The following is a 27,996-nucleotide window of genomic DNA, read 5'->3' as shown; positions in this document are numbered from 1 at the left end:
AGGCATTGTGTGGGACACAGAGATGAATCGGGGCAGCCTGTGTTCACAGGGGTCAGAGTCCTACGTAGGAGACAGTGCAGTTCACTTTAACATGCTGTGGGGCTGCAGGGTCGGGTTCCCTGGGACAGACTTGAAGTGGGGGGAGACAGACGTGCAGGAGGTTTACTGGGATCACCGCCTGCAGGGAGCGAGAGCAGCAGGATCAGGCTGAACTCTGAACTCTGTCACCAGAGGCCTCAGCCCACCCCTGCGGCACTCTGGAGCTGCAGTGGCCGGTAGGGTCATCCCAGTTGGGACAACTTCTGTGTGATCAGGCGGAGCTGTTTTAGAATGTGACCCTGGTCAGGTCGCTTCCTTCAGGTGAGGGCAGTCTTGAAGAGGGACTCAGCAGAGAGTTGACTGGACTCAGCAGAAAGTTGACCGCCAGCACTTGTAAATCTGAGAAGTGTGTACTTTCTGCCCTGGCTCTCCAGGGTGATCCAGGTCTGGAAGGGGCTGTGCAAGGAAACGTTTCAGAGTGTCATTAATGCTAAGAATTCTGTGTGGGGGGCCACAGTTCCTGAGGCACTAGCCTGCTGTTTCCCCTTTGCCTGGCAAAGAAATCCACTCTCCTTCTCCTACGCTTGAAAGAAAAAAAAGAATGTGCATGTGTGGACATGTGCACACATGTATGTGCGCACACACTACTTCAGCAAAACAGATGGCTTTATCATACCTAGAATCCAATGGGACCCTCTGCACACAGCATGCAGGCTGGAGGAATTGGTGTTGCCTGGGACCAAGCTTTCTGCCACCTGGTCTGGCTTTAACATTTCCTTTTCTGCCCTCCAGTTTCTCAGCAGGTTGTGTGGCGCTGCCAGCTTTAATTAACATCAAAGCTGTGATCGAACAGAGGCAGTGTACTGGCGTTTGGAACCAGAAAGATGAATTACCTGTGAGTGCCATTTCCTATTGGTTATTACCTCTCCCATCAAGAGAAGAACGTGGATGCGATGGATTTTAAATGCTTATTTTGCCTTTTAATCAGGAAATTTTATTGTAGCCATTTGACAGGGATTCTTTTATCTGTACGGAGACATGATTAAACAGTAAAAGCAGGGTAGGTAGTAGTGTTAGCCACTCAGTCGTGTCTGACTCTTTGTGACTCCGTGGACTGTAGCCTGCCAAGCTCCTCTGTCTATGGAATTCTCCAGGCAAGAATACTGGAGAGGGTTGCCATTCCCTTCTCTGGGGGATCTTCCCCACCCAGAGTTCGAATCCTAGTCTCCTGTATTGCAGGCAGATTCTTTACTATCTGAGCCGTAGGTACATTTTGGAGGCATTGGAGTTTTCTTACCATTTTGATTTATAGCAGCAGCGACAGCTAGTGAAGGAATAGGTCAGAAGGGGGAAGGGTGGATATACTGAGGCATGAGCGGTGTTCTAAGTGCTGTCGACTTCAAAAAAAATGTATGAGAGTTGTGAGTTAAGTTTTATTGGAGACAGAATGAGGACCACAGCCTAGGAGACAGCACCTTAGATAGATATGAGGAGATGCAAGGATTGGGCTCAGAATATCAGTTTCTGAAAATACTTGACTATCTGAAGACGTGTTGCACCAGTTTTCCTGGAGCACAGAGTGCCTCACTCCTGTGCTCCACCCTGTACTACCTTTCAGGGTGTCTGGAAGGTCAGCATCTACTCTAGTCACTTGCCAGCTCTCTCTCTCCTCAGAGTGGTAGTTTGTCCATCTCTAAAATGGGACCATCCTTCTCTTTATGGGGCTGTTAAAGGCTAGATAGAGATAACAGAGGAATGCTTAGAATAATATGGAACACACAGTAGGTAGTTAGGTTTTGTTGCCATAGGAGTTATGACATGGAAGCATAACATAGGTCATCGTGTGTGTGTGTGTGTGTGTGTGTGTGTGTGTGTGTGTGTGTTTGTGTTTTTCCACCAGGCCTCTGACAGTAGGCACTGGATCTTTGACAGGAATTCTCATTCCTGCCTGACCTGGTCACGGATCCCAAAGGCCAAAAATATGTATTTAGCTTTTTGCTTTTCTCCTACCACCTCTGTGTACAGGTTTATCTGCAGTTCCCTTGTAATTCCAGCTGATAACTGTCAGTTGGTTGCCCCACTTCTCAGAGACCAGTTCTGATGAAAGGCACAGGTGCACGCCCAGTCCTGAGTGTGGTCAGGACACAAGCAGTGCCCCGCGTGGCAGCTGCTCGTTGAAACGAGTGAGAAGAACTCGAGCCTCCCCTCGCTTTGCTGAGGCAGGTGCCTCTGAGAACCTGGCACTTTCCCAGTTGTATTGTCAGTGTCTGGCGCTTGCACCCTAGAACAGAGCGCACCGAAATCTGAATTCACCCGGCGCCTGTGTGTCAAAGCAGTTGGGGGTTGGGGAGAATGATCTGGTTATTTTATCTCGGGATCATTGTTACACTCTGCCAACTTTCTTGGAAGAATCTGGGCAAGATAGACTTTTCTGTTGATAGCCATTTGAGATTTAGAAGAAGAGAAAACAGAAGGAACTGCTGTTTATGAAGCCTCTGTCCCATGCTAACCACTATGCTACGGCGATCTCATAGCTTTTGTTCTGCTCACTGCAGAGAGAGCGAGCCGGTAGAGTGCTGTGGGCGCAGATGGATGGGGTGTGAACTCTCCGGCTGAAATTTAGTTTGAAGCCCTTGTTTCAGGTGGTTTCTCTGGAAGTTGCATACAGAACACGGGAAACCCAGATCTAAAGCCCACACAGCAATAAGCAATATTTAGTCTGCCTTTAATGAATTAGCACACTGAATTGTATCAGTGTGTTGTGAAAACCATCAGCATTTCTGGTGAGTTTATTTATTTGGCCATGCCATGCAGCGTGTGGGATCTTAGTTCACTGACCAAGGATCAAACCCCTGCCCTGGCAGTGGAGGCACGAGCTCTAAACACTGGACTGCCAGGGAAGTCCCTTGGTGTCTCTTTCGTACATCTTGATGAGTCCTTCAGGTGAGGGCAGTCTTGAAGAGGGACTCAGCAGAGAGTTTACTGGACTCAGCAGAAAGTTGACTGCCAGCACTTGTAAATCTGAGAAGTGTGTACTTTCTGCCCTGGCTCTCCAGGGTGATCCAGGTCTGGAAGGGGCTTTCCAAGGAAACGTTTCAGAGTGTTAAGAGTGTTTGACTTCCAGAGTATTGCCTTGCCCTTGACCTTTGCTTTCAGGCATTAGAATTTGGTTTGCTATATCGTGTTATAAATAATTTTGAAGGTTGATTTAGAATGATGAGGTAATACTTTGAGTCCCTAAGACTGTCCATCTTTGAGTTAGTTTAGAAGGGTGCTGTAAAAAGTTACCTTCGTATGAGCAGGTTTGATGAATGTTCTTTGCTGCAGAGTGCATACTGGCATGTGGATGGTTTCCTGAAATATAACTTGAGTCCTTTACCTTTTTAAAAACAGATTGAAGTGGACCTTGGTAAAAAGTGCTGGTATCACTCAATATTTGCCTGTCCTATTCTTCGTCAGCAAACAACAGATAACAATCCACCCATGAAATTGGTCTGTGGTCATATTATATCAAGAGATGCCCTGAATAAAATGTTTAATGGTAGCAAGTAAGTGTCTTGACTTTTTAAATGTTAGTAATATATATATGTGGAACTTGTTGGGACAATAAATAATAAGGATAAGTAAACATAGCTAGAGTTTAGAAATATATAGATTTACTTATTTAGTGCGTGGTATGTGATCTTTTCTCAATCTAAAGACTGAGAAATTTGTTCAAGAATTTATTAATTAGATTTAAAAAAACAGTTTCGAAACTCTATTTCTAGCATAGGCAGCTAAAGAATTTCTCATTGGAGTTCATTTCAGACCCTTTACAGTGAAGCCTTTTCTTTGAAGAAAAGGCCCTGAAGCTGTTTGTGTCCTTCTCAGCAGCCGAGTGCAGGTGGATGGCAACTTGGTTCAGACCATGCTGGTTTCTGATGCCACCACAGCATGTCGTGTGCCACCACGTGCATGTAGGCCACTCTGGGTTGGCTGCGTGCCGTGTAGGCCTAGCAGCTGGCATCAGTTTTGCTGCATGTATGTGGATTGTGACACCAGTACATCTGAAAGTCATTCTGAGATAGGTGCAAGCTAAACCTTGGAGGAAAAAAAAAAATTGAATTTGCTTCTGAAACCCCAAAAGCAATTTTCACAACAGTTGTCTTTGTTTTCAAAATACTTTTCACTGATTGCCACTGAAGAAGAGCCTTGCAATTTAGGGTCTGGTTTGGATGGTATTTATTTTTAACTCTTCAAAGCATAGCTGTTCTATTCAGGGAGAGCACAGTTATGTGCACAAACAAGCATATCTGTGAGTGTGATTGTTACAAGATACTCTGTAACTAGATAAAAATTGAATGCTCAGTGCTGATCCTGTTTCTTGATTCAATGTTTTCTTTCTTGTCTTTAGATTAAAATGTCCATATTGTCCAATGGAACAAAGTCCAGGAGATGCCAAACAAATATTTTTCTGAAGAAATAACGTTAGTTTGCAATTTGTAAGTGAAACTGAATCGAGGGTGCATTTCAGAAGAGAACGTTCCATTTAATGCAGCTAACCAAGGACTCCCATGTTTCTATAAGCTAACGCTCCAGAAACTTTGCCAACATCTTAGTGTGTACACACAGTGGGGAGTGCTCCAGTTGGATATTATCATAGGGCTTTATTATATTCTTGGTCTTCATTTCTGATCAAGTAAATACACCAGCAGTTGTCATTCAATGCAGGTTTTTGTACTTAATTATATGGTGATTTTTTTACTTTTTAAGAGCAGAAACAGAAATTTACCTTCCTGCCATGTGTTTAATAGTTCTCCTGCTTTTACTTTTGTCATTCTCCTGATAACTGTAAGCCTTGAGAATGTTTGTGAAGAAGTTTTATTTCCTGTTATGTAACATAATTCAATGAAAATCCTTCAGAAAAAAAGTTTGATAAACTGAATTGTGGTTATGAAACTCATCTGCAGGGTTTTGTTTTTGTTTTGCTTAAGGAAGAAAGCTGTGATAAATTGCGAATTTGCTTTCTGATATTTTCCTCTGCTCCAGCTCTCACTGAGAAGTCAGCAGACCTGCACCTGAGCTCTGCTGGTGGCCCCAGCAGGCTGCCTGTTGCAAAATTCCATAATGAATTTATTAGCAGGTCGGCGTGACCAGTCTTCCACTAGAACACAGTGGAAGCAGTACTATTGTTTCTTTGCTTTTATTGCCAAGAGATGCTTGTTTTAAGAGTGTGTTCAATAAAACAGAATTTTAATGTTAGAAGTGTTAAGTTGACATTTGCTCTCTTGGTCTTGGTAGCCCTCTTCTCTGAAATCTGCCTTCAGGACTTGGCTGTGTATATTGCATTTGTATATCATTGCAGACACAGTGTTGTGCATGTGTGTGTACATATATATATACATGTGCACCAGCATCAAACATTGTGTATCTGGAAGGGAAGAAGCATGTTCCAGTCCTCAGATGCAGTTATCAGACTCATCACTTTCAGTCCTTAAAGTTAGAAGTTAGCAAATTTTCTGTAGCACAGAATGTTTATTGCTGTTTTTTTTGTATTTGAATAGCATCCTGTTCAATGCCTCTCTTCTGCAAAACGTATCATCTCATTGACTGTGAATCTGTATATTATTCTGATGGATACAGATAATGATCGTTTCTCTTGTGAGGTATCTTCATTTAATGCACTGTCCGGAAATAGCCATGCGTGAGAGTCTTTCTCTGTATGATGAACTACAAGGAAAAGACGTCTGTGGACGCAATTCTGACTTAAACCCATGAAGTTACTTCATTTTGAGAATGTCATATGGAAATCACCAAATACTTTGCAACTCTATATCATCTGACTCAGAACTGACTATCAATATAGGAAAACTTCCACAAGAAAATGAAGAAAGGAGACGACACGGAAGCAAAGAGAAACGTGACGCTTCACATTTTAAACTGCAGACTGACTTCGTTTGCGCGGGCGGAGAGGAGGGTGATACCGGATTTGGTGCTCAGTTATTGGAAACTGGCAGCATTTGCTGTCATATATACCAGCCTGGATGGTTCATCCCGAAATGTTTACCAGGGAGAGCTGGGATCTGTTTGTAAATGAAGGGGACTGCTTGGTTGCTGTGTGTGGTCAGGCTGACGGTGAGGGTTGTTACTGTATGCTGCGGGGCTGAGCCAGGACTTGATTGGCCTGCTCAGTGCTCGCTTTGCCCGACTTCCTGCTTTGGCCAACTTCCGGCTCAACTCCACAGCTCTCCTGTTGGAACCCTCTGTCTGGTAAAGCAGTGAAGGAAGAGAGCGGAGAGTAGCTCCTCGGACTCCAGGAGAAGGTAGAGAACTCCAGGCAACACGTGGGCCGAGGATGTAAAAGTGATTTATCTTTTTTCTTTCAGTTAAACCCAGAGTGTCTTTTTTATTTTTTTTTTTACCTTTTGCTCACTAGGCCAGATTTAGTTTTAGTTACAACTTATTCTCACCTTTCCACCTCGAACACCCACACAATATTGAGGCTTTGTGTAAGGTTCCTACATTACTGACATTGCTCTGGAGGCCAGTGGTTTGTGTTTTTGACAGCCAGACCCCACAGCAGCTGGCTTAGGCCCCTTTCAAGAAGAGAAGCCAGAAAAAGCTCTGCTTTGTCGCTCTCGCAGTGTTGGCAGCCCCATTGACAGTTTGCTGTGCAGCTCGTGAAACTTTAGAATATGCTTTAATGGAAGCATCTGATTTTGCATTTGCCCATGCAGGGTCCTTGTGGTTCCCACTGGGCAGGGTTAGGGCCAAAAATTTGAAACTGTTGATCTGATAATTTAACATGCAAATGATGTCTTGTGTCCTTCTATAATTAAACATACGGACTTAAAATTCACTGGTGACTAAATGTGAAGGAAAGAGGTGGATTTGAAGAGACCAGAGCTTAACCAAAGATACGGAAATGCAGCATGCTGCCCTTTCAACTCTAGAAACACCTTCCCCAATGGTGTCAGGACCAGGTCGTCACTGAGACTGTCAGTGCAGTCATTGCACTCTGCTTTCTCTTGAAAAAGGTTGTGATAGAGCCAAGGTTTTTACAGTCAGATTAATGATAACAGTGTGCATTTAAAACAGAATCTGAGTGATTTCTTAAATCTCTTGGAAACTATTTCCATTTCCCAGGCTCCGACAGAGGCCATGGAACTATGCTAAACCAATAAAACCTTATCAGATCCTTACATTCTGATTTAGAGCCACTGTGCTTTCAAGTACACACTCAAGTGCGGTGGCAAAAGTTGTCTTTTGATCTTTTTTCTCCTTTGTGCAGTCATCACTGATGCCATTTCTGTCATTTTAGTGGTGATTTTATGATACTTCTAATACATAAATGAACGGGTATTGGTGCCTCTTGATTTTTAAAATTTTGAAGAGAAGAGCCACCTCATATTCATAGGGTGTATGAGTATCTTGTGAGTGTATGAGCATTTGATTGAACCTAAGAAAGTGATGAAGCAAATCTTACTGATTTTTCTGTAGCAGCTGATGTATACGGACACACTAAAACCCACATCTCATTATGTGGGGAATGAAGATCCTTTTTTTTCTCTCCAAGTAGTCCCACGGGTTATGCAGTTTAAGTTCAGTATATTGTATGCTGTGAGTTATTTTCCACCTCGGTGATTTCACCCTCTGGGACAGTAGATTTTGCAAAAACCAAGAACTCTTGGTTTATCTGCACAAGGCAAGCTGCTGGTAGACATTAACCCTCCGGTTTTCCAGCTCAATCTCTGATTAAGTGGATTGACAGGCTGGCCAGTCTGCTTAGTCAGCTGACTCAGGTTAATTTCAGGGAAGGCATGGAGGCATGTTTGGTTAACTTCATCGCTAGGCTGTGTAAGGTGAAGACACAAACCAAATATCTTTCATTACTTATCTCTACTTGCATCATCTTTGGGAACACTAGAATGCTGTGGTCTTGAGGGAATGTTATTAGCAAAGAACACGCAGAAGAATTGGTGCTTTGTAAGGCCGTCCAGTGAGGGCAGGCGTTTTGCGGCACAGTGGTGTTTACCATAAACAGGTACAAACTTCACAAACTGTGCTTATTGAAGGAGAATGGAATAGATACCAAAAATAGAATGACAAATGTATTTTAATTGCAGATGAGGCAATTAGTTTTAGGGCAGGTTTTTCTGCTGTTGATTTTACTTCAAGACATACGGAGAGAAAACTGTGTCGTTTTCAAGACATTTCCCTCTACAGTTTTAAACTGTAGTGAGCATATGCTTCGTTTACTTCCAAAGAGGCAGAAACAGCTGGAATTGGCTTATAGCACATGCTTTGTTTGATGTTATGGGTGATGACCTACACTCTTATTTTAGCAGTCACTTAATGTTCTCCAGCAAGGCAGATGTGGGGTTCACTAGGACTTAGTGCCTGATGTTTTTCTTTTGGGAAGGGGTGGGAGTGAATGTGTCGGGGATGGGAGGGTAGCAGGAGAAGAAACGGGAGAATGAGTGAGTGTGCATGTGTCTGAAGTTCACCATTTGCCCCCACCTGTGTCTCGCTGAACAGGTATTTAATGTATTTTGCTCCTGACTGCAGTGTGCATGTATTTTTTTCCCCTCCTCCATGTTTTCTAAACCTACACTTAAAAAGATTCATCAGATCATCTTTTTCAGATGGCTCAGGATTGCATTTCTTTTGCTTACCCTGTGCTCTTGGGTTCTATAGTATTTCTATAATTATGTAACAATAGTGTTGCACTGTAATCTATCATATAGAGCTATATGTATGGAAAATTTTGATCATTTTTTTTTTAAGAAATGTATTCTGTTTGCAAAGGCACAATAAAGTTGCATCTTATAGACTATAGGCAATAAAGCTAACAATAAACCTTATTTAACACGAACCATATTCACATTCTCTGTTCATTTGATTTTGAGAAAAAGTCGAGCGTATCTGGTAGTTTCAGGGATCTCATTTTAACTTAAAAGGTTCTGATATATTTAATTTATAAATTTCAGACATATAATAGAGTTTTGGGAAACTATAAGAAATGCTTTGTTAATGTGTGTATTCCTATGTAAAACACATGGCTTCTCCTGTGTATATTTTTCAAAATTAAAGAAATGCACATTTGAAAAGTGTTTTGTGGAACCAGTCTGTATAAATGTGACAGGTGCCAGAGGCAGGAGGGAGGGAGGGAGCATGGAGGTGAGAGAGCATTGCTGTCTGCCTCTGCTGAGGGTCTGCATGTAAACAGTTTAAGAAAATATCTTTGTCACCATCTCATCCTTTTCCTGTTGCTACCAGCAGTGTGAGAGGACGTGTTGGCTGGGCACCGTCCCCAACTTCTAGAGAAGGGGGATTGGGTTGATAATTATAGGTTCCTGCCCCTCATGCTCATGCTGTGGGTGCCTGGGACCCCCTGACCAAGCAGACAGTGGGAAGATGCACCCAGAAACAGCTGCTGGTGGGGGAGGGTGTCTACACCCAGCTTTGCCAAGGAGGAACAGAGGACGCATTGTCTGTCTTCCTCCATGACACCCTGAGGTGGTAGAGACCCAGAATCTTTTGTGCTGCTTCTGTATTTTCTGAGAGAGAAAGACTCATTCTCATCAGATATTTTCTGATGAATCCCACACCCAGTAGCATCTGGAGCTAGGAGGTCCAGGAGGTATAGATGAAGCCTGGCATTGCCACCTATCCCTGCAGCATTTGGGGTTTCTCTAGATTCAAAGTGCAGCTTTCCCTGCTGGCTCAGCGGTAAAGAAGGAGCCAGTGCAGGAGACATGAGTTCAATCCCTGAATCCGGAAGTTCCCCTGCAGGAGGAAATGGCAACCACTCCCAGTTTTCTTGCTTGCAAAATCCCATGGACGGAGCCTGGCGGGCTACAGTCCATGGGGTGGCAAAGAGTCGGACACAATTTAGCAAGTAAATAAGAGCAGCAGCATCACCTGAGAGCTTTTAGAAATGCAGAATTTCAGACCTCAGCCCAGACCTACTGAATCCGCATCTGTGTGCTCCTGAGAAAACTTTCTTCACGATGAGTTCCCTGGATGCTCCCTTATTTTGTCTCATTGACCTGGGAGTTTTTGCAGAAACTAACAAACTGGCCGGCAATTTGCTATGTAAGTGAATATTGAAATGTCTCCAGTGAATAACGTTTGGATAACAAAAGCAAACTTGGGGAGATAATGATGGACACAGAAGCCTGGTGTGCTGCAGTTCATGGGGTCACCAACAGTTGGACATGACTTAGCAACAGAACAACAATAACCAAAGACGTATTACTATGTCTCTGGTCACTAATCTGTTGTATGTGCATGCATGCTAAGTTGCTTCAGTCATGCCCAGCTCTTTTTGACCCCAGGGACTGTAACCCGCCAGGCTTCTCTGTCCATGGGATTCTCCAGGCAAGATTACTTGTGTGGGTTGCTATACCCTCAACCAGGGGATCTTCCAAACTCAGGGATCAAAACTGCGTCTCTTACATCTCCTGCATTGACAGGCGGGGTCTTTACCACTAGTGTCACCTGGGAAGCCCGTTATAAAGTACTGATTGATTGTTAGTCGCTCAGTCTTCCGACTCCATAGATTGGGGCCCTCCAGGCTCCTTCGTCCATGGGGTTTTTCAGGCAAGAATACTGACATGGGTACCCGTTCCCTTCTTCAGGGCATCTTCCCGACCCAGGGATCAAACCTGGGTCTCCTGTGTTGCAGGCAGATTCTTTACCATCTGAGCCACTAGGAAAGACGTTATTAAATATCCTCCCTCTTAAACGTGGCAGATAAGGGTCACGTGTACTGAACAAAATTTAGCCTTGATGACTAAGTTATGAGTCATCGAGAAAAGTTAAATTTAGTGTGCTTAGAACTCTTAGTACAGTTATCTTAAAAATCAGTGTATTTCTTTAGGCATCCAGGTAACTGAGAGACTGTTTGTTGTATTTGTTGTTCAGTCACTAAGTTGTGTTGACTCTTTGCAACCCCATACACTGCAGCACAACAGGCTTCCCTGTCCTTCACTATCTCCTGGAGCTTACTTAAACTCATGTCCGTTGAGTCAGTGATGCTATCTAAACATTTTATCTTCTGCCACCCCCTTCTCCTCCTGCCTTCAATCTTTCCCAACATCAGGGTCTTTTCCAGTGAGTTGACTCTTCACATCAGGTGGCCAAAGTAATGGAGCTTCAGCTTCAGCATCAATCCTTCCAATGTATATTCAGGGTTGATTTCCTTTAGGATTGACTGGTTTAATCTCATTGCTGTCCAACAGACTCTTCAAAAGTTTTCTCCAGCACCACAGTTCCAAAGCATCAATTCTTTGGCACTCAGCCTTCTTTATGGTTCAACTCTCACATCTGTACATAACTATTGGAAATTTGCAGCGTGGCAAAATGCATTTTCCACTCCTTTCCACCAAAACAGGGAAGCATGAGCACCAAAGATGTAAAATACTGGGTTTTTGTCATGGCAAAATAAAGACTGAAAAATGCACCCTCTAATGAACAGCTTGATGCCCCTCACCTCCCCCGCTACCCCCAGAGAAGCTTGAAGATGAACAGTATCCCAGTAAGCAAATGTCACTTCCCAGAGGACACTCTTTCCTACTTTTTTCTGACAACCAGTAAGAAATTAGTATAACCCTGTATACATGTAAAATTTATAATTCTCAAAAGTTTTGCAAAAAACTACCTAGTGCTTATTATTTGGTTTATGCTTATCAAGACAATTGATTTCATGACTCTAACGGGTCAGAATCCACTATTTCAAAAAGCCTTGCGTTGGGAATTCCTTGGCGGTCTGCATTTTCACTGCCAAAGGCCACAAGTTATGAGGCACAGCCAAAATAGGAAGCCTTGCACTAAGGGATGATAATGGAATGATCCATTCACAAAGCTTCATTGAAATCACTGTTAATATGTATGATAATATTTTTTCTCTTTTTCCAAAAACCTTTTCCTTGCAGTGGGATGTGCTGCTTCTGTGAGTCTTCCATACTGCTGCTGCTAAGTCGCTTCAGTCGTGTCCGACTCTGTGCAACCCCATAGACGGCAGCCCACCAGGCTCCCCTGTCCCTGGGATTCTCCAGGCAAGAACACTGGAGTGGGTTGCCATTTCCTTCTCCAATGCATGAAAGTGAAAAGTGAAAGTGAAGTGGCTCAGTCGTGTCTGACTCCTAGCGACCCCATGGACTGCAGCCTACCAGGCTCTTCTGTCCATGGGATTTTCCAGGCAAGAGTACTGGAGTGGGGTGCCATTGCCTTCTCCGGTCTTCCAAAATAGGTAAACATTAGAAGCACTGTCTTAAGAAAGGGCGCTTGTGTGTCAGGGAATTTCTTGTTTCCTTAGCTATGTTTTCCTCCAGCTCAGAAAAGCGCAAAGTGCTTCAGGCTAAATATCTTCTTGTGCAACCGAATCCATTAGTAACTTAGGCAGATGTGTGCCTGTGAAATGCAGAAAGTAACATAGTATGACAGCTTCAGTCATTCAACATAGAATTTTTTTTTTTCCTTAAGTGCCAGGCATTAGGAAGAAGCAGAGTCCTGGGCCTCCAGGAGCTTATGGACTGCCAGTAGGTGCAGAAAAGTAGAAGAGAACCAAGGTCCCGTAGTGTGGTTAATGCCCACCAGTGACCTAACTACTGCAGGATGATGGGAGGGAAGAGAAAGGTGAGATGTAACGATGCGAGGCGGGGTGGCAGGTGGGAGCAAGTGCACAATCTTAAGTTCCCCAACCAGGGATTGAATTGGTGACCTCAGCAGTGGGAGCTTGAAGTCCTAACCACTGGACCGCCTGGAAATTTCCTGATTTGTGCTTTTTAACTTACTTTAATGGAAGTATAATTGCTTTACAATGTTGTGTTCATTGCTGCTGTACAACAGTGTGAATCAGCTGTAGGTTGAGCTGCCTCTTGAGCCTCCCTCTCACCCCCACCCCCATCCCACCCCTCTAGGTTGTCAGAGAGCACCGAGCTGAGCTCCCCGTGCTGTATATCAGGTTCCCATTAGCTATTTATGTGTTTTTAAGGTCCACTCTGGCCACAGTGGGCTGAAAGGTGGTTGGGGAGAGGATGAGGTTAGACCCTGGGAGAGCCTGTTTGGTAGGTAATGAAGGTGAGTGTGAGTTTTTGTTGAGCACAGTAGGTCCTGGTGGGCAGCATGGTGAATAAGACAATCTTGGTCTCTCCTCTCAATGAGGGTAATCTGAGAGAAATTAAATGAAAATACAGCAAGATGATGTTTTTGTCACATACAATGCTCAGAAGTCTCTTTCAATATAGTGAAACATTAAAGTGTTCTTGTCTCTCAAGTGTTGGAACTCCTTGCTCTGATTGTTCTAAAAATCATTCCCATTTCTTCCTATTGTCTTCACTTTTTGGGTGAGTTTCTAACTTCTCCACACTCTCCTTACTTCATTGGCTTCCGTGAGCTTAGTGATGTTCTGCCAGCCTCCTGTAGGGATTCATCTTTTCACTCCATTTGGAGACCGCATTCAGCCACCAAGCAAGTGCTGCTTTTCAAATGAAGGACTTTGATGTCATTTCCTGTTGGAAGCAAAGACGTGCCTTAAAAAGAAGTGTGTTATTTGTTAGCATTCAAGACTGTTTTGGGAGCTTTCCCTTCTGAACAGATTAGAAATGACGTATGTATATCACCATGTGTAAAATAGATAGCTAGTGGGAAGCTGCTATATAACACAGGAAGCTCAACTCAGTGCTCTGTGATGGGGGTGGAGGTGGAAGGCTCAAGAGGGAGGGGAGATCACTCTGGGAGATCGTGAAGGTCAGGGAAGCCTGGCGTGTTGCAGTCCATGGAGTCAAAGAGTCAGACATGACTTAGTGACTAAACAAAGCCCAATTTTAAAAAAATGTATTTCAGGTTTCCTGTCGTAGCACAAGACTGTGTTGCTTTTAGTTAATTTAGATCAGTGAGCGCATCAGCCCTGTAGAGGAACTTCACAGAAAATTATTACATTGTCATGAAAGCTTTGAGAGGTGGTTCTGGAAATTTGGGCTGAGGGCCTGTGTCTGTGTTGGTGAGCATCAGCAGCACACATGCAGTAGGCCATCAGGTTTGTGTGGTGGCTTCATGCCATCAAGGGACCCACAGTCTTGCCGTGTGGCCTGTTTCACCTCTGATCGTGTCTGTGTTCCAGGCAGCAAGGAGGAAGCAAGTGGGGAAAGAACAAGCTTCCACCTAGGTTAGCCCTTTTGAAGTCTTTCCTGGAAGCTCTACCCAGGGACTTACTAGCCACACTTGGCTGCAGGAAAGTCTGGGTAATGTAGTCTTTGAGCCAGGCACATTGCTGCCTATAATAAAAGGAAGGTTCTGTTAGGAAGGAAGAAGGGGTGAATGGTTGTTAACAAGAGTAACTTGTGGTCTCTGCCACAAGACGCACTTAACTGTGCATCTCAGCCAGGTAACAGGTGAAATTTCGTTCACAGAATGGAATTAAGTCATCAATACCAGTAGTCAATGCAACTTCTTACCTGTTCTGAGATGTGAGACAAACAAGTTTGCTATTACTGGAATATCTCCTTGACATACATTTCTTGGCCTCTGGTGGTATTCATGGTAGAAGCAGGAACCTCACCCTAACTACAGACAAAAGCCCTATTCTACCCTTGTTCTAGAACATTCTTCTTGCCATGTATCAAATTTCAGAGCCAATGATGACCTTTGTTTTCTATCTTGGTATCTGCGTAGGTAAAAAGTGTGCATCTTGGTTTTGAGATGCTTACAAAGCTTTAAAGCATTTTTAAATGCTCTACTGGAAGACCCTATTTTATCGTATTTTGCTTTATTGTGCTTCACAGATACAATGCTTTTTTTTTTTTTTTTTTAACAAATTGAAGGTTTGTGGCAACCCTGCATCTAGCAAATTTACAGGTACCATTTTTCCAAGAGCATTTGCTCACCTTGTGTCTCTGTCACATTTTGGTAATTCTAGCAATATTTTAAACTTTTTCATTATTATGTTATGTGATCTGTGGTCAGTAATCTTGGATGTTACTGCTGTGACTTGCTGAAGGTTCAGATGATGGTTAACATTTTTTAGCCACAAAGTTTTAAAAATTAAGGTATGTGTCTTTTTTTAGACATATAGTATACATTTAATTGACTATGGTATAGTATAAACATTACTTTTATATGCACTGGGAAATCAGAAAATTCTTGTGATTCACTTTATTGTGATATTCACTTTATTGCAGTGATCTGGAACCAGATCTACAATATCTCAAGTATTCCTGTATTTGCCTAATTTTAAAATTAAAGACAGACTATAAAATAATCAATAGAGCAGGGCATTTAAGAATTTGGCATATGGGATTAGATCTGAGTTCAAATCCTGATTCCACCAAATTCCGGTTGTGTGATCTTGGGCAAGTGATAGAAACTTCCATCCAACTTCCCACGTGGTCCAATGGTTAAGAATCTGCCTCCGATCCCTGGTCCAGAAAAACTCCACATGGCGTGAGGCAACTAAGCCCATGAGCCACTGCTACTGAGCCCACACTCTAGGGTCCACTCACTACTACCATTAAAGAAAAGCCTGCACAGCAGTGAAGACCCAGCACAGCCATAAATAAATAAAGTCTATGCCTTTAAAAAAAAAAAGAAAGAAACTTCCTATCTATGCCTTAGTTGACGCATCTGTAAAGTAGAATAATAGTTTCTACCTCATGGTTTTGCATTCGTGCTAAGTTGCTTCAGTTGTGTCCTACTCTTTGTGACCCTATGGACTATAACCTGCCAGGCTCCCCTGTCCATGGGATTTTCCAGGCCAGAATCCTGGAGTAGGTTGCCATGCCCTCGCTCCTCCAGGGGATCTTCCCAGTCTGGGGATGGAATCTGCATCTCTTATGTCTCCTGCATTGGCAGGCAGGTTCTTTACCACTAACACCACCTAGGAATCCCCACCTCATGGTTTTGATGAGGCCTAAATGAGATACCTCAGAGAAGGCAATGGCACCCCACTCTAGTACTCTTGCCTGGAAAATACCATGGATGGAGGAGCCTGGTAGGCTGCAGTCCATGGGGTTGCTGAGTCGGACACGACTGAGTGGCTTCACTTTCACTTTTCACTTTCATGCATTGGAGAAGGAAATGGCAACCCACTCCAGTGTTCTTGCCTGGAGAATCCCAGGGACGGGGGAGCCTGGTGGGCTGCCGTCTATGGGGTCACACAGACTCGGACACGACTGAAGTGACTTAGCAGCAGCAGCAAATGAGATACCTGGCCCATGGTAAATGCTGAAGAGTGGGTAGGTAGGTTTTATTTCATTAAGCCAATAAAACATGAGACACATGACATATGCAAATATAGCTCAGAGAGAGCAGAAAAGGGGAACTGGTAGCTGGCATCTTAGAGGTGAACTAGGCCCACAGGGACAGGGCCTTCAGTAGGTGCTGAGATGACCAGCAGTTGAGCACAAGCTTTTCATACTGTTTCTGCTGTACAAGTTCACATATGCCTTGCTGGAGAATATTAAGTGACTGCTAAATATCAATAACCTCAGATATGCAGAGAACACCACCCTTATGACAGAAAGTGAAGAGGAACTAAAAAGCCTCTTGATGAAAGTGAAAGTGGAGAGTGAAAAAGTTGGCTTAAAGCTCAACATTCAGAAAACGAAGATCATGGCATCCGGTCCCATCACTTCATGGGAAATAGATGGGGAAACAGTGGAAACAGTGTCAGACTTTATTTTTGGGGGCTCCAAAATCACTGCAGATGGTGACTGCAGTCATGAAATTAAAAGACACTTACTCCTTGGAAGGAAAGTTATGTCCAACGTAGATAACATATTCAAAAGCAGAGACATTACTTTGCCAACAAGTCTAGTCAAGGCTATGGTTTTTCCTGTGGTCATGTATGGATGTGAGAGTTCGACTGTGAAGAAGGCTGAGTGCCGAAGAATTGATGCTTTTGAACTGTGGTGTTGGAGAAGACTCTTGAGAGTCCCTTGGATTGCAAGGAGATCCAACCAGTCCGTTCTGAAGATCAGCCCTGGGATTTCTTTGGAAGGAATGATGCTAAAGCTGAAACTCCAGTACTTTGGCCACCTCATGCAAAGAGTTGACTCATTGGAAAAGACTCTGATGCTGGGAGGGATTGGAGGCAGGAGGAGAAGGGGACGACAGAGGTTGAGATAGCTGGATGGCATCACTGACTCCATGGACATGAGTCTGAGTGAACTCCGGGAGTTGGTGATGGACAGGGAGGCCTGGCATGCTGCAATTCATGGGGTCTCAAAGAGTCGGACACGACTGAGCGACTGAACTGAACTGAAAATGAGTGTAGGTCATCACATGAAACAAAGCATGTGCTATAAGCCAGCTGTTTCTGCTTTGGAAGTAAATGAAACATATGCTCACTACAGCTTATAACTGCAGAGGGAAATGTCTTGAAAACTACACTGTTTCAAGGATGATAAGACTCTTGCCACACAGAAAGGGTGTGGCTCTCAGGATGCCAGGCTGAAGGGAGCTTCTCATCACGCAGTTCGAGGCCGTGTCCATCTGAGACTGAGCTCTTGTGCGATGTGTATGACAGAGATCCCTGTGTATGCATAGTACATGGACCCCTCAGGAAGGACTATTGTGTACCCCTTTTATGGATATAAGAGAAATTAGAAGAATCAGACACGAGTGGCTGTGTTCAGAGTGTAACTGGTACAACAGTAATTTTGACAAGTTTAGTACACGTTCATTTTTTCAGGACACGTTTGTTACTGTATTCCAGAAGCTGTTCTAGGCTCTGAAAAAGATACATATATTCTTTCCAACAACCTTTTGAGATAGGGACTATTGTTACCTCCATTTTACAAGTGAGGAAACAGGTATCGAGGCATTGTCATTTGCTGGAGAATGCACAGTTAATTTCTAGCACAGCCAAGAAACTGCTTTCAGTGCCTCTGCATTTAACCTAATCTCTGGTAATTGAGGCCTCCTGCAGTTCCCTTTGGTGGAGAAGAACGGTTCAAGTCTGCTTTTAGGAATAGCTTGTAAAATCATGGCTGTCGTAAAATTGGCTATTGTAAAATCATGTGCAGAAAAGATTTGCACACAGGCCCAGTGCAGAAAGGAGGGGCAGCTTCTTGCTGGTTAAAAAAAGAGAGAGAGAAAGTTCTCTGTGACCCACTTGTTGAAGTGTCACAGGGGATTTCCGTAGGGTGGGCTCTCTTAAAGCAGTTTAAAAGCTGGAAAAAAAAAACAACCAATTTCTCTTTTTCTTCAACAATTAGACTATGGTCTTGATAAGAGAATGCATCCTTATTAAATGTTGAAACTGGATTCTGGCCAGCTGAACCAAGCTTACTGCCTAGTACATAAGTGATTTCTCTAAGTTCCTGTTTTTCGGGGTCCAAAAATGTGCTGTGGGCATCTTTCACATAGGAAAATTGGTAAAAACCAGTGCTTCAGGCTACAGATCGGCAAGTAAAAAAAAAAAGAGACTGTTGGGACTGAGGCCTCCGGCTCTGAACTGTCGGTCCTCCTGCATGTGTAGAACGAGCAGGCTGGATGTCTGTGGTCTCCGTGAGCCCTGAGCCTAGATTCACAGCCCACCCCTGGCGTGCCTTAGGCCTCCTGCTCTGTACACTGCTGCTCTATTTTCTTCCTGGTCTCGAGGGCCAGTTCTAAGGCTTGCTTTTTCCTGTGTTAATATTTTTAATCTCCAAATTGTTGTTTTACCATTTTATTTGTGTTGAGTGAAGAAGTCCTTTCATGTGTGTGTCAGTTGCTCAGTCGTGCTGACCTTTGCGATCCCAAGCACTGTAGCCCACCAGGCACAGATTCCTTACTGCCTGAGTCATCAGGGAAGCCCAGCCCTTTCGTGGGGGATATGAAAAAAAAATCAGGGAGTATTTAATCCTTTCTGGAGCCTCATGGCTCCCAGTTGCTCACACCTGAGCTGCAGGTTGGAGAAAAAATGTAGAAGAATGTAGCCCAGAAAGAATGTGGCCCTTTTACTGTCCCTCCCTTTGAGGAATGCTCCTCCTCACCTCTTTCAGGAAACACAGAGACAGCCCAGAGCCTGCAACCCTCTCCAAGCTAGGCCTCTGTCCCTGGGGTGCGCCCCCTCCATCCCCATTCTGGTTAGCTTGATGGGTTTGGGAGGAGGGGTCAGAGCCAGATTTTGTCTTGAAGAAACCTTCCCAGTTTCTCTTCTGCTTTCCCACACTGATGATACTTTTTCCTCTAGATTTTTGTTCTCTAAAAGTAGACTGCTTTTTAAAATTAAGGCTGTGGAAGGCCATTTCTAGAGGGCAGGGGAAGTTCTGTTTCCGATGTGGTGCCGGCTATGTGAGAGTTCATTGAATAATGACTTGGAATTGTACGCTTACAGTTTGTGCACTTTTCCGTATGTCTATTTCACCTGAAGGACAAAATGAAGAGTTTGTGATTTATTACGAGAGGAGTAGCAACTCATCTGTTACCAAGGAAGAACAAAATGAAGGAAGATGATACAAGAAGAGACGAATTGATTTTGATTGATGTGAAAATGGGGAGTCTGAGGTGAAAGTGGGCAGTGACCCAAGAATTTCAGGTATTTGTCCTCAAGATGTCTGCAACTTTTTAGTAGTATTTGTTATTACAGTAGTGGAAGATTGGAAACAATGAAATATCAAGTCATGCTTAAATAATGGCACAACCAAAAATGAAATACGACTTTGCTATTAAGAAGTAAGCCATAAATGTTTGTTTATTAAAGCCATTTATAAAAGCATAGTGCAATCCCATTTTTAAAAATTATATATTTTATATGTAGGCACAGAAAATAATCAGGAAGAATGTAGCCCATAATATTAACAATGGATTATCCCTGAGGTAAAGAATTACGGATGATTCTTACTACCTTAGCTACATTTTTTCTCCCAGTGAGCATGCATTTTTTGCAGAACACAGTAAGAAAGGAAATGCCTTGTAGGGCTGCAGCTGGGCTCGTAGCCTCCTCACCAGTGTCTGCACATCCCCTCAGCTGCTAGCCTGGGGTGGCCAGGGCCTGTGCCAGCTGCTTGGTCACAATTCTCCCTTTACAAACTATAAAAACTCACCGATAACCCAGGAGCATGTTTGAATACGGAATCTCAATGTTTAGAGAGACTTGAACTCCATTCAACTTTCCTAACGCTCAAATCATGCTTGCAGAGGGTGGCCTCTCCTCTTTCATGGGTCCTTCTGCAACACAAGGGCTGGGAGAACCATCTCCAGGCTGGGATTTCCCAGAGATTTTCTTCAGAGGTCAGGTTGCTCATTTTCCATCATTCAGTTCACTCCTTCCACTTCATTGGAAGAATTCCTATTATCTGTATCATTTCATGCTTGATTATAAAAAAAATAATCTGATCCTGTTCAGCAGTATCACAGAACTCTGTCAAGTTTTCTTGTCCTATTTCATTACCTCATCGAGGCTCTGGGTGCAGTCATGGGTCTATCACAGATGCTTCAGAAATAACTAGTTCTCTGAGGCTTGAGATCCAGCTCCCCACGCTGAGACAGAGGCCTCCAGAAGAAAGATCTCAGTTGTGTGGAGCCCTGCTGGGACTCTGATCCAGCTGTTCCCCATCTCTGGGCCTCAGCGTCCTCTTTTGTAAAATGGGTGGAGGAGAAGTTGGGGCTGAGTGGGTGCCGAGGCCCCCACCAGTTCTCACAGCCAGGTTCTGAGAATAGAGCTTGCGGTAGCTCTGGCCCGCCCGCCCTCTACCCGAGTATGGGAGCACAACAGCATGATAACCCTTGTGGTATGCCTTAGACACGAGTGTCTTGTTTTGTATCAAAGTAAATAATAAAGAAAAAGTAACTCTTCCCACCCCACCCCCATGAAAAATAATAATAACGAGAAGGAAGGAAGCAGGGAGAAATCAAAAGGGAAGGATCTCAGGAGAGTTCTCAGTGCGAAGTCTTGTAGTGGCTGTCACACGGGGCCCATCGCCATGTTAGACATATTTCTCTGAAAGGTTGGGCTTGCCTCCTTGTCGGACCACAGGCCTGAAAGAGAGGTGGGTGACTGTCAGTGCAGCAAGAGCCCCTGAAATTTGATGCAGCATCCACTCATGTCTACCCACACACACCTCCACCAGCTTCCCAGCCTTCAGGGTGGTCTGAGGACTTGTCCTCAGGCCACCAGCATGGGACTAGGTGAAGGACCTCAGCAACCCTGCCAAGAACTTTCCTTGTGCCATCTTGAGATGAGAAGCTGGAGAATGTGCCCAAGGTCACGTAGCTAGGAGGGGTTGGAGGCAGCATCTGAAGCCAGTTAGTCTAGCTTCTTGGGGACTTTGTCAAGGTCCCCATGGAGGTGTGAGAAGCAAGCTGATAACCAAGCCATCATCTGAGTTGATTCTCAGCCCTTGAGAGGATCACAGCGATAGGGGAGGATGTGAATGAACCACCGTCTGTCAGTCAAGTAGAGCTACTTTACCTAAAATTCCCTTTGATAACCCAAATTTGATGTGTTAATTCACTACTGGGCTAGCACCTTCTAAATGGGCTGATTCATCGTGAGTGTCATGTCTGTACACACCATCCTCCAAAACATCTGGGTTGAAGCTGAGCTGCCCTTGGTCATCACTGAGCTTATTAACTCAGGTGTGTGAATTTCTCATAGTTTTAATCTGCATGGTTTTGTATTTTGGGACAGAGTTTTATTCTCACTCATTTCAAAATTTCGGAAAAGATAGAGATAACGGATGATTCTCCTCCAAAAACTTTCCAATATTGAAACTGCTAAAAAATCCTTCTCTGCTCTTACAGGGTATCCATTGGTATATCACCTTTAGTATATGCATTGGAAATTCATTACATTTCCATTGTTAAAAAATAACAATGTATAAGACACTGAACTTGAGTTTCTGCAGAGAAATATCAAGGAGTGTGAAATGCAAACCTCAGGTATAAAACTTGAAACATTTTCATCTACTGAAAGGAATTGGTGAATAGAGTTGGTTATCGTTAACCCTCTCTGCCCTGGCCCCCAACCACAGAGAGGAGCCTGGGCTTTGAACAGAAGTTGCAACTCTCCTGCTTGCTAGCAGTATGGCCTCAGACGAGTCACTAAAGGTCCTAAGCCTCAGTTTCCTCATCTATAAAATGGTAACCACACTGACTACTTTAAAGGTTGTTATGAAACTTGAAACTTAAAAACTTTATATATATTCAGATATATAAAGCACTGGTAAACTTTAAGGTTGTTATGATTGAGTTGGCCAGAAAGTTCATTTGGGTTTTGGGATAAACTTAAATGAACTTTTTGGCCAACCCAATATTATTGATGGGTGGATCAGTGGTAAAGAATCCACCAGCCAAACAGCAGATGCGGGTTCAATTTCTGGGTCAGGAAGATCCTCCGGAGAAGGAAAAGGCAACCCACTCCAGTATTCTTGCCTGGGAAATCCCATGGACAAAGGAGTCTGGTGGGCTATAGTCCACGTGGTCGCAAAGAGTTGGACACAACTGAGCAACTAAATAACAGCACTGTTGATAGCTAACGTGTAAGCATGACTCTGCCACCTTGACTAGATTTCCTGATCTCTGAGCCAGTAATCTGTGAGATGGCACTGTGATGTTCCCCTATTGGGTTGCTGTGAGCATAAGGAATTCCCTGGGTGTGACTCCCATCACTGTGCTGGGCTAGCGAGGGCACTTGCTAGATGTTAGGGCAGTGCTGCCTCAGACTAAGCTGGAAGGAGAAAGGAGACTGAGGCCTCTCTTTCAGACACCATTTTTCACTTATGTCTTTTCCTGATCATGTCAGAATGATCATGGGCTGGAATTGGATGAGGGAGTCACTTGAACTGCCAGGTAGTTCTTTGCCTCTATCCCTGACTTCCCCTTCTTCCCCTTCCAGTCCTTGGCAGTAAATCAAGGCCCTGAGTTGCCACAGGGAAATGAGCAACTAAGGCCATTTTTTTTTTAATCAAGTGATATTTGGTTCAGGTGATAAAACTGACTCTCCCCTCCCACCCCAAAAAGCTAGACCAAACCAATGGGAAAATAAAAAAAGTTTTCTTAAGAAAACAACAAGACTCAGACTTCCTTAATAGTCCAGTGGCTAAGACTCTGTGCTCCCAATGCAGGGAGCCCAGGATTGATCCCTGGTCAGGGAACTAGATCCCACATGCTTGCAGCTAAGAGTTCACATGCGCTGCTAAAGATCCTGTGCGCCACAATGAAGACCCAGTGCAGCCAAATAAATAAAAACTTTAAAGAAAGAAATCAATATTTATGAAAGAAAGGAAGACAACAAGATTCAGACGGAATCATGCAGATAAAAGAACCTCAGGTCTTTGGGGGCTTCCCAGATGGTGCAGTAGTAAAGAATCTGCCTGCCAATGCAGAAGACGAAAGAGAAGTGTGTTCAAGCCCTGGGTCAGGAAGATGCCCTGGAGGAGGAAATGGCAACCCACTCCAGTGTTCTTGCCTGGAGAATCCCAGGGACAGAGGAGTCTGGTGAGTGTCCACGGGGTTGCAAAGAGTCAGACATGACTGAGCACTCATGGATATAGGATTAAGTGGGGGAATACTTCAGGTTAGGTCAAATAAGATGGACATTTCCTGAAATCACACTGCTCTTTCCATTAGTCCAGCTTCACCTCCATGTCCTCCCCAGTGTCACCCTTCTGCCTGCATCTGTTCAGACACATTGTAACTCCCTGGACCTCAGGACTCTGCTGCCATGGCCTCTGTCTGGAAAAGATCCCCACCATCTGCTCCCTGGGATGAGCAGGTCCAGAGATTATAAGAGACTCACCTGGGACATTTGCAGACACGTCTTCGGTTCCCTGGTTAAGGAAAAAGAAGGGGTAAAATGATTATCTCACCATGACCAACAGTTCCAAACATGATTTCTGCTTCACTTTTCCTGTTTATTTAGGATTATAAGTTTTTTCTAGTGTGGCTATGACTATTTTTTTCAAAGCAAACAATAACTACATCAACATTATAAAAAATACATCATAGGTGTTTGGTGGTCAGGTGTATTGGACTCCACACTGCCAATGCAGAGGGTCAGGGTTTGATCCTTGATCAGGGAACTAGATCCTACATGCTAAAACTATTAATAAAAGATCCCACGTGCTGCAGCTAAACCCAGCACAGCCAAATAAGTAAATATTTGGAAAAAATACATCATAAGAAAGTAAACTTGTAAAATGACAGTGCATAATAATGATTGACACTGAAAAGAAGATTAAGTTACTAAAACACAAGCTATAAAGCATAATATATTTACATTTTATGGTTTTAATAATTATTACTAAAAGTAAAAAATTGAAGTATAGTTGATTTACAATATTGTGTTAGATTCAGATGTATAGTAAAGTGATTCAGTTTTTATATGTGTAAATATATATATATATGTAAATATATGGGGCTTCCCTGGTGGCTCAGGTGATAAAGAATCTGCCTGCAATGCAGGAGATCCAGGTTTGATTCCTGGGTCAGGAAGATCTGCTAGAGGAGGAAATGACAACCCACTGTAGTATTCTTGCCTGGGAAATTCCATGGACAGAGGAGCCTGGTGGGCTACAATCCATGGGGTCCCAAAGAGTCGGATGTGACTGAGGGAATAACACATATACATATATATGTAAATGTATATATATATATATATATATATATATGTAAATAAATATTTCAGGTTCTTTTCCCTTATAGATAATTACAAGATATTGAATATAGTGCTATGCAGTAAGTAGCATTTAACTCTTGAGAACTGAGGTGAGGTCTTCTTTCCCACCCCTCTTTACATCAATTTAAAAAGCATTGCAAATACAGACGTGGGTGAACGTGGGTTAGTACGGCCACCTGCAGTAGGATCCAAATTGGGGTGGGGGCTCACAAGAAGGGGGCCAAGGATAAACCACTGCCTGTAGTGGTTTTGACCCGGGCTTCCTGGGCACTGGTCCCCGGGCCACAGCCGGGCCCCGCCCTGCCTCCATCCCAGGCATTTGTAATAAGCCCAGACCTGCGGGCTTTGCGGGTGTAACACCCACCCCTGCCGCTGCCGCTCCGGGGATGGGGCTCTGCCTTCCTAAAAACTTCCCGGGGTGTGGAAAGAGAAGGGGTTTTCCCCGCGTACTCTCTCCAGGAAAGACATAGGCAGTGCCTGGCCCTGCGGTGCAGCTCAAAGTTCCAGAAATCCGAACCCAACTGAACTGCCCGCAAGGGCGGCCTAGACCAAAGCGCTGCAAAAATCGGGCTGTCTTCCCGCGCGATTCCCCAGGACTTACGGCGGTAGCAGATGCCTGTGATGACCAATGACAGGAGAAGGACGCCGCAGGTCCCGACCAAGGGAGCCCAGATGTAGATATTGCAGGCGAAGTCCAGCCGGCTCGTGTCCACTGACGACACAGAAGACGCGGACATTTAGGAGAAGGCTCGGGATCCCCCTCCGACCCTGGGAAACCTACCCCCCCCCACCCCGCCCCGCGACCCTATCCCACCCCGCTGAAGCGGGCATGTCCCTTTCCCGGTTCCGGCTCTAGTTTCCCCACCGCTTGGGCTGCTAGGAAGATCAGTGGGGCCCCGGCGAGGGCCTTTGCCGCGTCCGCCTCACCTGCGCTGCCCGCCGAGGTCCGGCACACCTCTGATCGCGGAGAGACCGACCTAGTCTGCGGCGCGCTGGTGGGCGCCCGCGTGGATGGCCGCATCGCCGGCGTGGTGGCCGGCTTCGCTACGGGAGCAACGGAGAAGTGGTTAGGGGCCGCGTTGAAGCTGTGGCCGCGAATCCTTCGGATTAGCCACTGGAGGAGCCGTAGAGGCTCAGCGGAGCTCGGCGCTCAGCGCAGGGAGATGCTGAAAGACCACCTGGTCGTCTGAGTGCACTGGGTGCCTTGGACATGAACACAGAGGCCCGTGCCCCTCCGCCCGGCCTCTCTCCAGGGCCCCACCAGAAACCTCGAGGGCTTGGAGGAGGCGGGGGTGGGACGGTGGGACACCCGCCTTCTACTGACCAGCAGAGGGAAGCTCAGATAATTGAAGTGCAATAACTTGCCAAGGATCATACTAGCCCGGAACTCGAGCCCAGATCAACCAGACCTAAAAAGTCACCTTGAATTACTACCCAGTCACACCCTAGCCTCAGTTTTCTCCTCTGTGAATTGGGAACAGTATCTAAGTAGCCCCCAGAGGCTCGAACCCCAAGAGACTCGAACGTAGCGGTGTCCGTGTGAAAAACGGACTCAGACGTGAAACCCAAAGCCCACCCGGGGCGCCCGAACCTGGCAAGAAGACAGGCACGAAGTTACTGAAGTACAGTATCGAGTTGCTCACGACCGAGCAAAAATAGTAGCCTTGGTCCTCCTGGAGGAAGCTGCTCAGGGTGAGCTGGAATTTGGTGCCGGAGACCCTGGCGCCGGAAATGTGTCTGGGGTCCAGTCCCTCGCCTAGCTTGACCCGTTGGGCGGAGAGGTACATTAGGAAGGTGGGTCTGGGGTCGTCCCCGGGTATGTGGCGGAGCCAGGAGCACCCTGTCGCCATGCCGGACTGCAGCAACTCGCATTGCAGCTCCACCTTCTCGCCCAGTCTGGTCTCCTTCTGCGTCGGCGACATCCGGAACGAGAGCGACCCGAGGACCTTGGCGGCATCTGCGGGACACGGGCAGCGAGACTGAGCCGGGAGCCTCGTGCCGCACCACCCCCCCGACCCCCCCATCCCATGCCAGCCCCGCCCCCGCTTCCCCCAGGGGTCGCCAACTCACCGAGCAGCAGCAGGGCCAGCGGCAGGATCAGGGCGGTCAAGAGTGAGGCCATGGCGCTCTCCCCGCCGCAGAAACTCCGAGGCGCGCAGGAGCCAGTGGATCACCGACCGGGCCGCGGGAAGTTTCGCCCTTCGACCGGCCGCCGAGCCCAATTTCGCATTCGGAGGATGTGATGTCACTTGAAGCCCCGCGGAGAAAAGAGTCGCCCTCCTTTTCGCGGTTGTTACCCGCCAGCCCAGAGAGGGGTGGGCGTGTGGGGGTCCGTGAATGGGGGCCGTCGAGGCAATCTGGCCGGGTGGAGAACTAGGACAAGGATGGTTGGACGTGGCCCTTGGAAGGGCTCTCTTGTGGGTGTGACAGAGGCAGAACATAGAAATGAGAGATTTCTAGAAGGGAGGGTGAGCAAGCAGGAAGGCAAGAGAAATGTCCACTTCCTTCGACCTCATTCAAAGTGGCCCTGGCACCGACAACCTGGGGCTTTAGATCCCTGCGAATTGGGCCCTGAGGGCTGAGACTAAGAGGAGTTAGTGACTGGCCCACGTCTGGGGAACTCGGACAGGGGAATCCGGGTGCCCACAGAGGAAAAGACCTTCTTCCTTCCATTGAGGAGACTTCCACCAGTCAGCCGGTCAAGCAGTGTGTGGGGCTTGTGATTTTCTGCTCCTCGTGCTCTTTCCTCAGCAGTTAAACCTGGCCACCACAGCCTCATTCCTTCGAGGCCACTGCAGCAGCCTCCACACTAGCCCCTGTTCTGGCCAGTCCCCCAACCACACTGCTGTGAACAGTATTCTCCAAAAGGGAATGTGATGGTGTCACTCTTGAAGCCTCCTGGTGACCTGCAGGTCTGCGTGGAAGCTCAGCCCTGCCTTGGCTTGGAGCCTCTGAGTGCTGGTCCTGCCCAGCCCCCTGCCCAGCCTCCTGCCCAGGCCCCTGCCCTGGTCTTTCCTATTCACCCCCCACTACATGCCCATAACGCACGACTGATGGTGCTCTCAGTCGTGTCCGACTCTGCGACCCCATGGACGGTAGCCTGCCAGGCTCCTCTGCCCGTGGCATTTTCCAGGTAAGAATACTGCCAGCGGGTTGCCATTTCCTACTGCAGGGGAATCTTCCCAAGCCAGGGATCAAACCCCGGGTCTCTTGTGTCTCCTGTGTTGGCAGGCAGATTCTTTTTCACTAGCGCCACTGATGATCTGAACTGTGGGCTCCCCATGCTGAAATGCGCTTCTGTTTCAGCCCCTGGCCAGCTCCCAAGCCTTGGAATCTGAATCTCATTCTGGCTCTGGGTGCTTGGCAGGCAC

The 27,996-nt window shown here is 45.6% G+C and overlaps 2 protein-coding genes across 3 annotated transcripts in view; one reads left to right on the top strand and one right to left on the bottom strand.

Moving 5' to 3' along the window:
• Positions 1-8,898, top strand: part of RMND5A (required for meiotic nuclear division 5 homolog A) — a 60,469-nt gene extending 51,571 nt beyond the window's left edge. The window contains exons 7-10 of one of the 2 annotated variants that reach the window (XM_019970293.2): positions 832-934; positions 3,433-3,587; positions 4,433-4,520; positions 5,583-8,898. In XM_019970293.2, coding sequence (XP_019825852.1) covers positions 832-934; positions 3,433-3,587; positions 4,433-4,496 — 322 coding nt within the window. In that variant the 3' untranslated portion in view covers positions 4,497-4,520; positions 5,583-8,898. Of the gene's footprint in view, positions 1-831; positions 935-3,432; positions 3,588-4,432 lie in introns of both variants that reach the window. The other variant, XM_070798794.1, reaches the window with a different exon arrangement.
• A 10,783-nt stretch (positions 8,899-19,681) lies between these two features.
• On the bottom strand, positions 19,682-27,750 carry CD8A (CD8 subunit alpha). Its single transcript, XM_019970292.2, has 6 exons — positions 26,696-27,750; positions 26,217-26,582; positions 25,553-25,669; positions 25,227-25,337; positions 23,747-23,777; positions 19,682-20,985 (listed from the first exon to the last, which is right to left on the bottom strand). The coding sequence occupies exons 1-6, from the start codon at positions 26,745-26,747 to the stop codon at positions 20,934-20,936; spliced, it is 729 nt and encodes a 242-aa protein (XP_019825851.2). The 5' UTR covers positions 26,748-27,750; the 3' UTR covers positions 19,682-20,933.
• Positions 27,751-27,996: the final 246 nt, after the last annotated feature.

Source organism: Bos indicus, chromosome 11, assembly GCF_029378745.1.
Source record: "Bos indicus isolate NIAB-ARS_2022 breed Sahiwal x Tharparkar chromosome 11, NIAB-ARS_B.indTharparkar_mat_pri_1.0, whole genome shotgun sequence".
Lineage (NCBI taxonomy): Eukaryota > Metazoa > Chordata > Mammalia > Artiodactyla > Bovidae > Bos > Bos indicus.
The sequence above is the reverse complement of the archived record's forward strand: the minus strand, read 5'-3'. Positions and strand labels throughout refer to the sequence as shown.